Raw genomic sequence first — 14,334 nt, forward strand, 5'->3', positions numbered from 1 at the left:
AAATGAAAAAAATGACCAGTGATGCAGCCCATAACCCTAATATAACCCTAATATTTTGCAGTCTAAATAAGTGTGTCCCAATGATGTGCATTGTTGGCTAGCTTATACTAACTTGTGGCCTGATAATGCACAGAAAAGGGAAAGAAATGTGTTCATGTTTCACGTAAGGATTTTTAATGGTGGGCAAAATTCCCCCAAAAAGTGGAGTTCCCCTTTGAGGTGGTGAAAATTGCTTTTTTATGCTCTGAATTCAAAGTACCTCCAGATGACTGAGTTCCTGCTTATACTTTGCCGACTTCTTCCACCGCAGACGTGGTAGCTTGTTTACTAGCCAGCAGGCTTCTGCTCCACCCATCTTGCCTCCTGCCTGCGTGCATGCGGGAGATACAGCGCAAATCCATTCTGTATCAATATCAAAGATATGGTTGATTTTGACATTGTGTTTAATGGAAATGCCCATATATATCTATATTTTAAAAAGCACTATCAACATGTGTATTGTTTTAACACTGCCACATTTGTAGGATCACAGTGCCAACCAGCCTAGCATCTTGGAGACCCTCGAGCACTTTCCCAAAACATTGACCACATCTGGAAAGTGTCCAATGGATGCTCGGGACGTTTCCAAGCCCGCTGTCTCGTTGGGATCATCTTCGACCGGGTGACCCACATATAGTTCTGCACCAACAAGTCTTCAGACACCATGCTGTCAGTCATTTCCAAAGCCTTGAACTAACGATTTTGAACTATGACCACCAGGTGATAGTCAAGCTCAAAGGCCATATGAGGACATGAGGTTGTTTGCTGTCTGGGTGGTTCAAGGAAGAGGAATTAAGTGCATGAAGTGATACTGCAAGATATGAATGCTGCAGGGTGCAATCATTGTAGCAGCAGATGGAGCTTAAAACCTGATCAACTGGCTACTGACAAATCACCGATTGGCTGACTGGCTGCCAGTTTTGTTGGGCTTGGCAGGTATTTCAAGCTCACTCGACATTGGCTCCTCTAGTCGTGCACCAGAGCGCTGCTGAAGAGACCAAGTTGAACCAAGATGACCTCGGTGGGAAACAACTCTGGTAAGTTTTTCCCTTTCAACACCCTTTGGGCACGCTGTCCTCTTTTACTGTACAATGATCATCTCTGAAGCTATCTGTTTGTAATTCCATCCACGCTGTAATGACATGAACATGTACTGTAGTACACATGTATATGTACTTAGTAGTCATTGCAGTAAAGTGATGGTTAAATCTGTTCCTCCCTGAAACCAAATCAAAGTCTCTACATGCTCTGACTTTTTAGATTCTACTGTACATTAACTGCAATGCTCATTTGACACAAGTAACTTTAAAGCGGGACGAAGTAGCTGGGGGCGGGAATTCTGGGCTTCTCTGCTTAGGCTGCTACCCCCATGACTAGACCTGGGGGTACAAGTGGATGGATGGATCAGTCAGTGGTGTCCAAAATTCCACATATTGAAAAATGAAAGGATGCAAGGGCCACTTTGATATTTTTTAAAGCAATACATTAAGAAGTTACATATATTTGAACTAAAAAAGTGAGCATTGGGGGAGTTCCTTGTTTTTTTTTCTGTACAGTGTACTTCCTGCAGTGGCTTATCAATATAATGTAATGACGGCTGTAAATTAGTCATCCTTTTCATTTGAAATAGACACAGGGTACTATGTTTTACAGGCAGGTGCTCAAAGCACAGCATGAACAGTTCAACACTTCCCAGTTCTCTTCTTCTATGATGGCCTTATTTCTTAAAAGCTAGCTTGAACCCAACATGCTGAACGTCACTGCCGTCTATAGCCCACACTCTAAACAGCAGCTCAGAACCACAGTAATGTTACTGACTCCTAGTGACCAGTGTAGAGTACTGCATATCATCACATCTTTGAAAGTATCTTCAGAATGCCTTACTATATTTGTATTTTTGTTCATTTAGCTCAGGGGTCTCAAACTCAATTTACCTGGGGGCCACTGGAGCTAGGGTCTGGGCAAGGCTGGGCTGCATCAGGTTTTCAAAAAAAAAACAAACGCATTTATTAAAAACAGAAAAATACACAAACTTTTTCAGTGCTTTGGTTCCGATTTTCTACAATAAAAGCTCTGATAAAACATTCCACTGTTCTCAAATATCTTAATTTTTATTTTTCTGCACAAAATAAGATGAAAAATCAAGAATAAAGAAAATCAATCAATCAGTAATAAATAAATATAATAATAATAATAAAACGGCAAATAATAAAAACTTAAGAAACCACATATAGTTGGTGGGTAGACAAATTATTTTTTTCAGATTAAAATGAACAAAGCATTATTAGAGCCCTGTAGACATGACAAAACACGACTATAGTCACATTTATACTCTTTTTATTTACAACATATTGCGCATCTGCAGGGTCTTGAGACACATGCTAACTCGCCAACTAGAGAGCTAGCGACCTAAACGGTAGCCTTCAAGTTATTTCCTTTAAACTTAAATAGCCAAAAACTTACCACTTCCACACGGATAGGGAGGATAACTATTAACAGTTATTTAACCTTTAACATGAACATTAATCATTCATTCATTTTCTACCACTTTTTCCTCACAAGGGTCGCGGGGGTGCTGGAGCCTATCCCAGCTGTCTTCGGGCGAGACTGGTCGCCAGCCAATCACAGGGCACATATAGACAAACAACCATTCACACTCACATTCATACCTATGGACAATTTGGAGTCCTAACCTAGCATGTTTTTGGAATGTGGGAGGAAACCGGAGTACCTGGAGAAAACCCACGCTTGCACGGGGAGGACATGCAAACTCCACACAGAGATGCCCGAGGGTGGAATTGAACCCTGGTCTCCTAGCTGTGAGGTCTGTGCACTAACCACTAGATCGCCGTGCCGCGAACATTAATCAAACGTAATAATTTTTCTGGGTACATGATACCATGCAGCATCCATTTCAAACTTGCGGGGGCCGCACTAACATTAAACTTTCATATCAAGGCGGGGCCCTCAAACTAGTGTCTTGCAGGCCACAGTTGGCCCGCAGGCCGCGTGTTTGAGTCCCCTGATTTAGCTATTTTTGATGCTTGAAAATGCTTCACTTAGGGCAAGAATACATCAAGTTTACTTAAATATGCATATTTGTTGGCCACATATCTATAAGTTATCAATTAATTTTGAAAAAGCGTGAGAGTCTACTCAGTAGTGAGGGATTTTTCAGTTTTTGCTTATGTTTTTTTTTTAATTAGTTTAATGAATTATTCATGTAAACATATTTAATGTATTACAATGCCTGTTTTCTTCTGTCCAGTCTTGAAGGAGGTGGACCTCCACAGTCAGAGCAACAACCAGGAGCACCACACCAGTGAACTCTCTGAAGAGCAACTAATTGTGCGGAGAGGACAGTCCTTCAAGGTGACCTTGAAAGTGACAAAGCCTTTTCATCCTGGCCTTCATTCCCTCGTGCTCACCGCGGCAACTGGTGGTATGTAGGAACTCGCAGTTGTACGACTTGCCATTGACACAGCGTGCTGTGAAATGACAAAAGAAAATAAAAGAAATCTCCTCACCAGGAACGCACTCCTCCGAGAACCAAGGCACCTTGTCACGCTTCGGTATCCCAGACTCCCCCAGTCTTTCACCGACAGCAAAGGCCGTTTGGACAGCTGAACTTCACCGAAACTCCTCGTTGAGCACCTTGATCCTGCTCATCACTCCCCCGTCAGATGCTCCCATCGGAAAGTTCATCCTGAAAGGGAGTCTCTGGGATGAGGAATTCCAGCTGGCCACGCTGGTGGTGCTCTTCAACCCCTGGTTCTCTGGTAGGCCTGTACACTGTCCGTCCAGCTGCAGACATGCGTGTATCATTCAGTCATGCATTCATTTCCTATGTAGGAGACACTGTCTTCATGTCTGATGAGTCCAAGAGACAAGAATATGTGATAAATGAACACGGAGTCATCTACAGAGGAAGTACATTTCACATCTCTGGAATGAACTGGGACTTTGGCCACGTATGTAAACCCACGACCAAATACAGTGGTACCTCGCGTTTTCATATTTGTTCAAATTGAAAAGGTACAAAAACCTAAATAAATCATCCCTAGACTATTAATATACAGCAGTCCTTCTCAAATAGTCGCATGTGACCCCGGGAAACTTTTTAGCCATAAGAGAATAAAGTGTAATCGCACACCCACTACAGTAGATGGCAGTAGCGCTGTCATTGTCGGAGAGTGCGCAGGGATGGGTAGGGTTTTCATGCACTGAGCATGCATCAGTCTGACTCCACCATGGGAAAGACACTGGTCAAAAACATCTGCAGAACAAAATAATAATAATAATACATTTTATTTAAAAGCGCCTTTCAGGACACCCAAGGTCGCTGTACAGAAGATAAAAAACACCAATATAAAATACAAGATAAAAGACAACATACAATAAATAAAAACATACAATAAATCGGGGGAGAGGGGACCATGTGAAGCAGTTAAAGGGAATAGGCAAGTTTGAACAGATGAGTTTTGAGTTTGGATTTGAAGATGGGAAGGGTGGCAGAGTTACGGAGGTCTGGTGGCAATGAGTTCCAGAGTTTTGGGAGCAGAGCGGCTGAAAGCTCTGCTCCCCATAGTGCTAAGACGTGCAGAGGGAACAGTGAGATGGAGGGACGCGGAAGATCTGAGGGAACGGGATGGCTTAAGAATGTGGATGAGGTCAGAGAGGTAAGGGGGGGCAAGGTTATGGATAGACTTGTAGGTGAACAGAAGGATTTTGTAGGTGATTCTTTGAGTCACGGGGAGCCAGTGGAGTTGCAAAAATAACATTAAGACTTGTCTCAATTTTGCCAGAAAATATCTTAATGATCCCCAAGACCTTTGGGATCAATTCTATGTCGAGATAAAAGTTGAACTTTTTGGAAGGTGTCTTTCCCATTACATCTGACATAAAAATAGTAGTAAAATATGGTGGTGGTAGTGTGGTGGTCTGGGGCTGTTTTGCTTCTTCGGGACCCTGAAGACTGACTATGATACATGGAATTGACGATTCTGCTGTGTACCAAAAAAATCCTCACTTGGGTTGTGCGGCAGGACAATGATCCAAAAACAAACCAGCACGTCCACCTCCGAATGGCTGAAGAGAAATAAAATGAAGATTTTGTGGCGGCCCCGTCAAAGTTCTAACCTGAACTGTGCTGCTTTTCAACATCATGGGTGTCCATTGGTGGAGGTTTTCCCTGCTGTCGGCAGGTTCTTATTGTATTCTGAATGTCTTCTTGTGTGTTCCTGCCCAGTTTGAAGAGGACATGGTGGATATTTGCCTCAAGATTCTGGACAAGAACCTCAAGCACAAAGAAAACCCCAGCAAGGACCTCGCCTCTCGCAGCGACCCCACCTACGTTGGTCGCGTGGTCAGCGCCATGGTAGGGCTGGTGTCCACATTGACAGGATGCAGCGACTGCTTCTTGATGACTTGTCGATGTTTGTGGTGGTGTTGTATGTCTAGATCAACAATGTAGATGACCCCGGCGTCCTGATGGGCAACTGGTCAGATTCGTATGCGGGCGGAGTCTCTCCCTCTCACTGGAGCGGCAGCCATGACATCCTGTCTCAGTGGATGAAAAACGACTTCCACCCTGTCAAGTATGGTCAGTGCTGGGTGTTTGCTGGCGTGATGTGTTCAGGTAAGCTGTGGTCCACTCCCGCATGACATATTCTCCTTCATGTCTTTGTCACATGAATATTACTACTATAACTCCTCCCGCATAAACATGTTATTCAAACTAGTAGACTCAATGTTGGTGAAAGGTATTTTTTATGACACCAGCACCCCCCGCGACCCTCGTGAGGAAAAGCGGTAGAAAATGAATGAATGAATGAATCATATATTTTGATTGGTCTGAATGGTTGTTTGTTTATATGCGCCCTGTGATTGGCCGGCGACCAGTCCAGGGTGTACCCCGCCTCTCGCCCGAAGACAGCTGGGATAGGCTCCAGCACCCCAGCGACCCTCGTGAGGATACAAAAAAATGAATGAAAATGAATTAATGAATTGAATCCCAATTTCAGTTTAGTACAGTGAAGAAAATAAGTATTTGAACACCCTGCTATTTTGCTATTTCTCCCACTTAGAAATCATGGAGGGGTCTGAAATTTTCATCGTAGGTGCATGTCCACTGTGAGAGAGATAAACTAAAAAGAAAAATCCAGAAATCACAATGCATGATTTTTTAACAATTTATTTGTGTGATACAGCTGCAAATAAGTATTTGAACACCTGTGTATCATCTAGAATTCTGACCCTGAAAGACCTGTTAGTCTGCCCATTAGAAGTCCACCTGCACTCCATGTATCATCCTGAATCAGATGCACCTGTTTGAGGTCGTTAGCTGCATAAAGACACCTGTCCACCCCATACAATCAGTAAGACTTTAACTTGTAACATGGCGAAGACCAAAGAGCTGTCCAAAGACACCAGAGACAAAATTGTACACCTCCACAAGGCTGGAAAGGGCTACGGAGCAATTACCAAGCAGCTTGGTGAAAAAAGGTCCACTGTTGGAGCTATCATTAGAAAATGGAAGAAGCTAAACATGACGGTCAATCTCAATCGGAGTGGAGCCCCATGCAAGATATCACCTCGTGGGGTCTCAATGATTCTAAGAAAGGTGAGGAATCAGCCCAGAACTACACGACAGGACTTGGTCAATGACCTGAAAAGAGCTGGGACCACCGTTTCCAAGGTTACTGTAGGTAATACACTAAGACGTCATGATGTGAAATCATGCATGGCACGAAAGGTTCCCCTGCTTAAACCAGCACATGTCAAGGCCCGTCTTAAGTTTGCATATGACCATTTGCATGATACAGAGGAGTCATGGGAGAAAGTTTTATGGTCAGATGAGACCAAAATAGAACTTTTTGGTCATAATTCCAATAAGCGTGTTTGGAGGAAGAAGAATGAAGAGTACAATCCGAAGAACACCATCCCTACTGTGAAGCATGGGGGTGGTAGCATCATGCTTTGGGGGTGTTTTTCTGCACATGGGACAGGACGAGTGCACTGCATTAAAGAGAGGATGACTGGGGCCGTGTATTGTGAGATTTTGGGGAACAACCTCCTTCCCTCTGTCAGAGCATTGAAGATGGGTCGTGGCTGGGTCTTCCAACACGACAACGACCCGAAGCACACAGCCAGGAAAACCAAGGAGTGGCTCCGTAAGAAGCATATCAAGGTTCTAGCATGGCCCAGCCAGTCTCCAGACCTGAACCCAATCGAAAATCTTTGGAGGGAGCTCAAACTCCGTGTTTCTCAGCGACAGCCCAGAAACCTGACTGATCTAGAGAAGATCTGTGTGGAGGAGTGGGCCAAGATCCCTCCTGCAGTGTGTGCAAACCTGGTGAAAAACTACAGGAAACGTTTGACCTCTGTAATAGCAAACAAAGGCTACTGTACCAAATATTAACATTCATTTTCTCAGGTGTTCAAATACTTATTAGTAGCTGTATCACACAAATAAATTGTTAAAAAATCATGCATTGTGATTTCTGGATTTTTCTTTTTAGTTTATCTCTCTCACAGTGGACATGCACCTACGATGAAAATTTCAGACCCCTCCATGATTTCTAAGTGGGAGAAATAGCAAAATAGCAGGGTGTTCAAATACTTATTTTCTTCACTGTATATACTGTATTTCAATATATAAGGAAAATAACAGTGGTCCTAAACCAGATCCTTGTGGCACCCCTTTACAGACATTAAGATATTTGTATAAGAAAATGCGTATCCTAAACCAATGTTGTATGTTCCTCCAGTGATGCGGCTGCTTGGTGTCCCCACCCGCGTGGTCTCCAACTTCCAGTCAGCCCATGACACCGATGCAAACCTGACCATCGACGTGTACCACGCCGACGATGGGGTCGATCCCATAGAGTCCGACGACAGCATCTGGTGAGTGTCAGTCCGTTCACGTTGTCCTGTTAGTGTATTCATAAATGTTCATCGTGTGTCAATAGATTCAATCTAGCATGAAACTATGATTGATTAAGCGTCACAATGTTCTCTTCGGCCTTGTGCTGCAGGAACTTCCATGTGTGGGTGGAGTCATGGATGACACGTCCCGACTTGAGTAAAGACGGCAAATATGATGGCTGGCAAGTGTTGGATCCGACACCACAGGAGCCCAGCAATGGTGCGTCCCCATTGGAAAAGGAAAACAGAACTTTTTTGTAATTTTGCACATCATTCACACATATTTGTTTACCTTTTTTGTGCAAGCTAACGAGAGAAAATGAGTTAGTATGAGCTAGCTAACAATGCACGTCATTGGGACCTACCTATTTTGGTGCTAAACCCAAACAAAAAAAACAACGGTGTTCCATTTACATAACTGGCTTGTATAATAACAAAGCTACAGCCATATTGTTATTGTAGCAGCAAACATGAAAATCAATATTTATTGATTAACACAATACCTTGCTACCCGCTCATCTCGTCATCACTCACCGAAGGAACAGACGAAAGAATGGATACCTAGCTCTTAATTTCGCTGTGAAGACTTAACAAGATGCTCGTTGGTCAGCATTTTCTACCTCGGGACTGGAGCACACTTCTTGTGCTGGAAGATACAGACATCCCAATGAGAGCGGACATTGTAGGTTTCGTTTTTATGCTGCTGTTGTTCACAGAAGTAGCATAAACTCCTCAACTGCTCAGGAAATAAGTTTCTGTAATGTTTTAAATCATCAAAATATCATGTTATCATCAATGTACTTGTTGATGCATGTATATCCAACGATAAAATGTTCTTAGAGGTTTTTTTTTAAGAGGTCTAAATGGGCAGGTTCCAATGACATGCATTGTTAGCTAGCTCATATTAACTTGTTTTCTCTTGTTAGAACCCAAAGAAAAAGGGAAATAAATATGTGGATAATATTCATTCATTCATTTTCTACCGCTTTTCCTCATGAGGGTCGCGGGGGGTGCTGGAGCCTATCCCAGCTGTCTTCGGGCGAGAGGCGGGGTACACCCTGGACTGGTCGCCAGCCAATCACAGGGCACATATAGACAAACAACCATTCACACTCACATTCATACCTATGGACAATTTGGAGTGGCCAATTAACCTAGCATGTTTTTGGAATGTGGGAGGAAACCGGAGTACCCGGAGAAAACCCATGCATGCACTGGGAGAACAAGCAAACTCCAAGGGTGGAATTGAACCCTGGTCTCGCTAACCACTCGACCGCCGTGCCGCCCTATGTGGATAATAGTGCAGTCAATATTTACTGTGGGAGTGTCATGTTATGATTAATCGTTGAGTTGAGTGCGATGACATGAGCGGTCTGGTCTCGTGTAGGTATCTACCAGTGCGGCCCTGCCTCACTCATCGCCATCCGCAATGGTGAAATAAAACTCCCCTATGACGTCCCGTTTGTCTTCGCTGAGGTGAACGCCGACTGCATGGACTGGCTGGTCAGTGCGCACACCCAAGTCACATGACCTCAGAGTTGCTCACATGATGCAGACTGTACCGTGTATGTGTGTGTCAGGTGAAAGCAGACGGGACCAAGGTTTCCCTTTACTCTGACACCAAGCGAGTTGGTCATCAAATCTCCACCAAGGCAGTGGGTTCCAAAAAGAGGGAGATCATCACCCAGAACTACAAGCCCAAAGAGGGTGAGTCTGGAGACAACCCCCGCTCCACATGCTACACCATGCCTTCACATCCACTAACACACCACATCCTCCTCGCAGGGTCCGAGGAGGAAAGGGCCATCTTCAGGTACGCCATGAGCAAAGATGAAGAGAACGACGATGACGGGGAGGTGTCCGGGGGCAGCGCAAATGATGGCGACGGGTCAACTGCACCGCCCCCCGCCCCACCACCAGAGCTGGTCTTGCGCTTTGATGAGGTGAGTCAGACCAACAGTTTCATGGTGATGCCAAAATAATCGCCAGAAGCTGGACTCCAGTTCAGGGAAGTTAGCTTGTCACTCAAATGCTAATTGGACGAAAGGAAGAAAAATCCTGCCGCACTACTTGTAATCCGTTCCGGTCTTGTGCAGGTCTACAATCCACAAACTTGTCCCGTAGGTGCTTTGACAGCTCTTTGGTCTTGGAGTCCATTCCAGTCTTGTGCAGGTGAACACTCCTGTACCTGAGGTGCTTTGACGGCTCTTTGGTCTTGCCATCTCTTCCGTTTTTTTTGGTTTTGTTGTCCATTCTAGTCTTGTGCAGGTCTACAGTCTACAATCCACAAACATGTCCCTTAAGCGCTTTGGCAGCTCTTTGGTCTTGTCCTCCATTCCAGTCTCATGCAGGTCCACAATCTTGTCCCGTGGGTGTTTTGACAGCTCTTTGGTCTTTTCCGGTCTTTTGTAGGTCTACAATTCATAATTCTGTCCCCGAGGTGTTTTAAGAGCTGTTTGGTCTTGTAGTCCATTCTAGTCTTGTGCAGGTCTACAGTTTACAATCCACAATCACGTCCCTTAAGTGCTTTGGCAGCTCTTTGGTCTTGTCCTCCATTCCACTCTCATGCAGGTCCACAATCATGTCCCTTAAGTGCTTTGGCAGCTCTTTGGTCTTGGAGTCCATTCCGGTCTTGTGCAGGTGGACACTCCTGTCCCTGAGGTGCTTTGACGGCTCTTTGGTTTTGTTGTCTATTCTAGTCTCATGCAAGTCTACAATTTTGTCCCCGGGTGTTTGGCAACTCTTTGGTCTTGTAGTCTATTACAGTCGTGTGCAGGTCTACACTGTTGTTCCTTTAGATGCTTTAACAGCTCTTTGGTCTTGTCATCCCTTCTGTTTTTTTTGTAGGTCTACAATTCATAATCCTGTCCCCGAGGTGTTTTAAGAGCTGTTTGGTCTTGTAGTCCATTCTAGTCTTGTACAGGCCTACAGTCTACAATCCACAATCATGTCCCTTAAGTGCTTTGGCAGCTCTTTGGTCTTGTCCTCCATTCCACTCTCATGCAGGTCCACAATCATGTCCCTTAAGTGCTTTGGCAGCTCTTTGGTCTTGTCCTCCATTCCATTCTCATGCAGGTCCACAATCTTGTCCCCGGGGTGTTTGGCAACTCTTTGGTCTTGTAGTCTATTACAGTCTCGTGCAGGTCTACACTCCTGTTCCTTTAGATGCTTTAACAGCTCTTTGGTCTTGTCATCTCTTCTGTTTTTTGTAGGTCTACAATTCATAATCCTGTCCCTGAGGTGTTTTAAGAGCTCTTTGGTCTTATATTCCACTGCAGTTATGTGTAGATCAACAATCTTATCCCATATGTGCTTTGGCAGCTCTTTGGCCTTGCCCACGGTGAAGAAGAAATGTGAATGAAAGAGATCCACACAATGAGTTGAGGGTTTGTTAAAGGGACAGGACTCATTTGTGTTCTGTGTGGTAGAAGATCAAATACTTGCTTTCCCCACTCGATGTGAGGGCTCGCCACGTGGCTGTGAAACCACGGCTGTCATACGTAAGAAGAGTTAGGACATATTTCTGTTCTTGTATCTCCACAGTTGTCCAAGCCGCAGTACGGTCAGGATGTGCGGCTGCAGCTGGTGCTGAGCAGCGACAGCAGAGTGGCCAGGCAGATGTTGGTCCACATCAGCGTGGAGGGACTGAGGTACACCGGAACCGTGGTGCTCACCATCCACACGGAAAAGAAGGAAGTGACGCTGCAGCCTGGCAAAGGTAACTCTTGATTTTAGGAAACAAACAGCAACCACTTTTTGAAGTGTACTGATGAAGTATTCCATTTGAGCCCAAGTGTCCAGCGCTGTGCACTCACCATTTTGAGTACTGACAGTGTACTGCCTCTTTTCATACTACTCAGTGTCAACACACTCATGTACCAAAAAGAAGTGTGCCGAGATTCTGATTGATACTGCTCGTGAGGACAGATAAAAGACTGACCTGTCCTCCTGCATTCCCTGCAGAGCTGTCCGTCCCCATCGGGATCCCCTTCGAGGCCTACTACAAGCACATGGACGTGTGCGACAGCTTGAAGGTGTCGGCCATGGTGACAGACAAGCAACATCCTGACAAAACCTACCTGGCGGAGGACAACATCTTGCTCCAGGACCTCCCCGTCTCCGTGTCGGTTTGTAGCTACTCCAACATTACAACAACTGCGATGACCTTGTGAGGAAAATGCTCCAATAAACGTTGAAAGTGTGTGTTCCAGGTTTCTGGTTTTGTCAGGCAGTACCAAGAGGCGTCTGGGGAAGTGGTTTTCATGAACTCCACTTCTGTGGAGCTGACAGGCTTGATGCTGACGCTGTCTGGAAGCGGCCTCTTGAAGACCGAGGTGCAACACAGGTCAGAATATTTTGCAGAAGAAGAACATAGTTGCTGGAGCCTATCCGAGAGGCGAGAGAGGCGGAGTACACCCTGGACTGGTGGCCAGCCAATCACAGGGCACATATAGACAAACAACCATTCACACTCACATTCATACCTATGGACAATTTGGAGTGGCCAATTAACCTAGCATGTTTTTGGAATGTGGGAGGAAACCGGAGTACCCGGAGAAAACCCACGCATGCGCGGGGAGAACATGCAAACTGAATGGTTGTCTGTCTATATGTGCCCTGTGATTGGCTGGCGACCAGTCCAGGGTGTACCCCGCCTCACGCCCAAAGACAGCTGGGATAGGCTCCAGCACCCCCGCTACCCTCGTGAGGAAAAAGCGGTAGAAAATGAATAAATGAATGAATAAGGACTCCGCTAGTTTGCGGAACTGTACTTACAAGCGCAATAAATGGGGATTACCATAGTGAAATATGTAATCATATAGAATTAATAATGAAATTATTTTATTTTATCTGCCAGCACTTTGGACAACTCTGATTTAGCGTCATAACTTTTGTGATCGTGTCTGACTGTCGCTCATAGAGGCGATATAGGATCAAGCATAAAGTTATGAGTCAAAAGCTTTAATTCTCAACTTTTTCCTTCCCCTCAGGCTTCCCAATTTGTCTCCCAGCAACCGCATCCGTGTCCAGTTCGGCTTTGTCCCCTACCGGGCTGGAGAGAAGACCCTGGTGGCCGACATTCACGGTTCCTATTTTAAAGATTTCAAGGGCTACCACAACGTCACTGTTAATCGTTTTTAGATTATTATTTTTTATAAATCTTTTTTTAACTAACTAATCTAACTAATTACTCTTACTGTCAGCATAACGCGTTACCATTTTTGTCTTCAGCCAATCAGAGAACTTGGGTGGGCGGGTAGTAGATACAGCATAGTGAGATGGTGAGTGAGGAGGACTCTAGTGAGGTCAAAGTTCAAAATGTAGATGTTGAATGTACATTTTGTCCCTGAAAAAAAAACTTCAAACCTCAGTAATGGTACCCATCTTTGCTGTGTGTGTGTGTCGTGGGGTTGGGGGTTGCAGCAGGGGCGAGTAATGTTAAGTAAGAGTAAGTTACTTTCACTGGTAACTAGTTACTTTTGTAGTGGGGTAACTCAGTTAGTAACTCAGTTACTTTTTTTTTAGAAGTAACTATAACTAATTACTTTTTTAAAGTAACGTGCCCAACACTGCATATTACGTACAGTACATACATTGTACATAATACATGTGACACTTGCATACAAAGTAATGCTTGCATGAATAAAACATTTGCTACAAGTCCTCAAGGTTTGTCCACACTGCTTCATCAATTCGTTTCAAATATGAGGAGATGAATAAAGTCTATGTACATTTGGCAAGAAGATGCTTTTCCACTCTAGTCCTGCAGGTGGTGATAATGTGCGTTATGAAATGGCTTCCTAAAAAATGCCAAATGAATAACAAATGTGAGATATGTGATGTTTATTAATGAATACTGTTGTATTTACATTGTAGTGGCGCCAATAAATATGAGCGGAAGCCATAACTGTAATTATAAAAATTAATAACAATAATTTGACCCCCGGGCCCTCCCAAGACACGACCATTAGCAAACACAGAGCAGTCTGCACGAGTCATGTGCGATTATTGAAGGACTCGTTCAAAAATCACTGAATCGGGACTCAGTGATACTCGTCTCCCTAAATTAAAAAAAGAAATCGGGAAACATGTCAGAGCGTGATTACATGTGGAACAAGTTGGGAATGGCGACAAAGCTTTGTGCGTGGGTAATTTGATTGAATCGAGTACCCGATTCACACAGGTGAATCGGGCTCATAAGAGTTTCTCTACATGTACTCTGACGGGTGACTTGGGTGACTCAAGTCGCAGATTAACTTCAGTGAGTGACTCGTGAGAACTCGAGTCACAAAAAGGAATTGACTTTCCCATCACTATCCTGCACTGCGACTGATGGTGTGTCTCAGCCAGGTGAGGGCGCTGCTCTGT

At 44.4% G+C, this 14,334-nt stretch overlaps 1 protein-coding gene across 1 annotated transcript; it reads left to right on the top strand.

Annotated features, from left to right (window-relative positions):
- The first annotated feature begins 152 nt into the window (after window positions 1-152).
- tgm8 (transglutaminase 8) lies at window positions 153-13,630 on the top strand. Its single transcript, XM_058055483.2, has 16 exons — window positions 153-661; window positions 760-1,076; window positions 3,308-3,481; window positions 3,570-3,818; window positions 3,892-4,010; window positions 5,288-5,416; window positions 5,500-5,677; window positions 7,809-7,944; window positions 8,076-8,185; window positions 9,353-9,468; window positions 9,546-9,672; window positions 9,751-9,908; window positions 11,509-11,683; window positions 11,929-12,092; window positions 12,177-12,310; window positions 12,957-13,630. Exons 2-16 carry the CDS (start codon window positions 1,052-1,054, stop codon window positions 13,105-13,107), a joined length of 2,145 nt encoding a protein of 714 aa, XP_057911466.2. The 5' UTR covers window positions 153-661; window positions 760-1,051; the 3' UTR covers window positions 13,108-13,630.
- The last annotated feature ends 704 nt before the right edge of the window (window positions 13,631-14,334 follow it).

The sequence above is a fragment of the Doryrhamphus excisus genome, linkage group LG18, assembly GCF_037039965.1.
Source record: "Doryrhamphus excisus strain RoL-2023G ecotype Guam linkage group LG18, RoL_Dexc_Guam_v1.1, whole genome shotgun sequence".
Lineage (NCBI taxonomy): Eukaryota > Metazoa > Chordata > Actinopteri > Syngnathiformes > Syngnathidae > Doryrhamphus > Doryrhamphus excisus.

What these genes read in the sequence shown, in the direction of transcription:
- tgm8 (XM_058055483.2), top strand. Translation starts at nt 1,052, where the DNA reads ATGACCTCGGTGGGAAACAACTCTG. An exon ending in TGAACTGGGACTTTGGCCAC is followed by an intron (nt 4,011 to 5,287) that starts GTATGTAAACCC and finishes GTTCCTGCCCAG; the next exon opens with TTTGAAGAGGACATGGTGGA. An exon ending in CCGACTGCATGGACTGGCTG is followed by an intron (nt 9,469 to 9,545) that starts GTCAGTGCGCAC and finishes TGTGTGTGTCAG; the next exon opens with GTGAAAGCAGACGGGACCAA.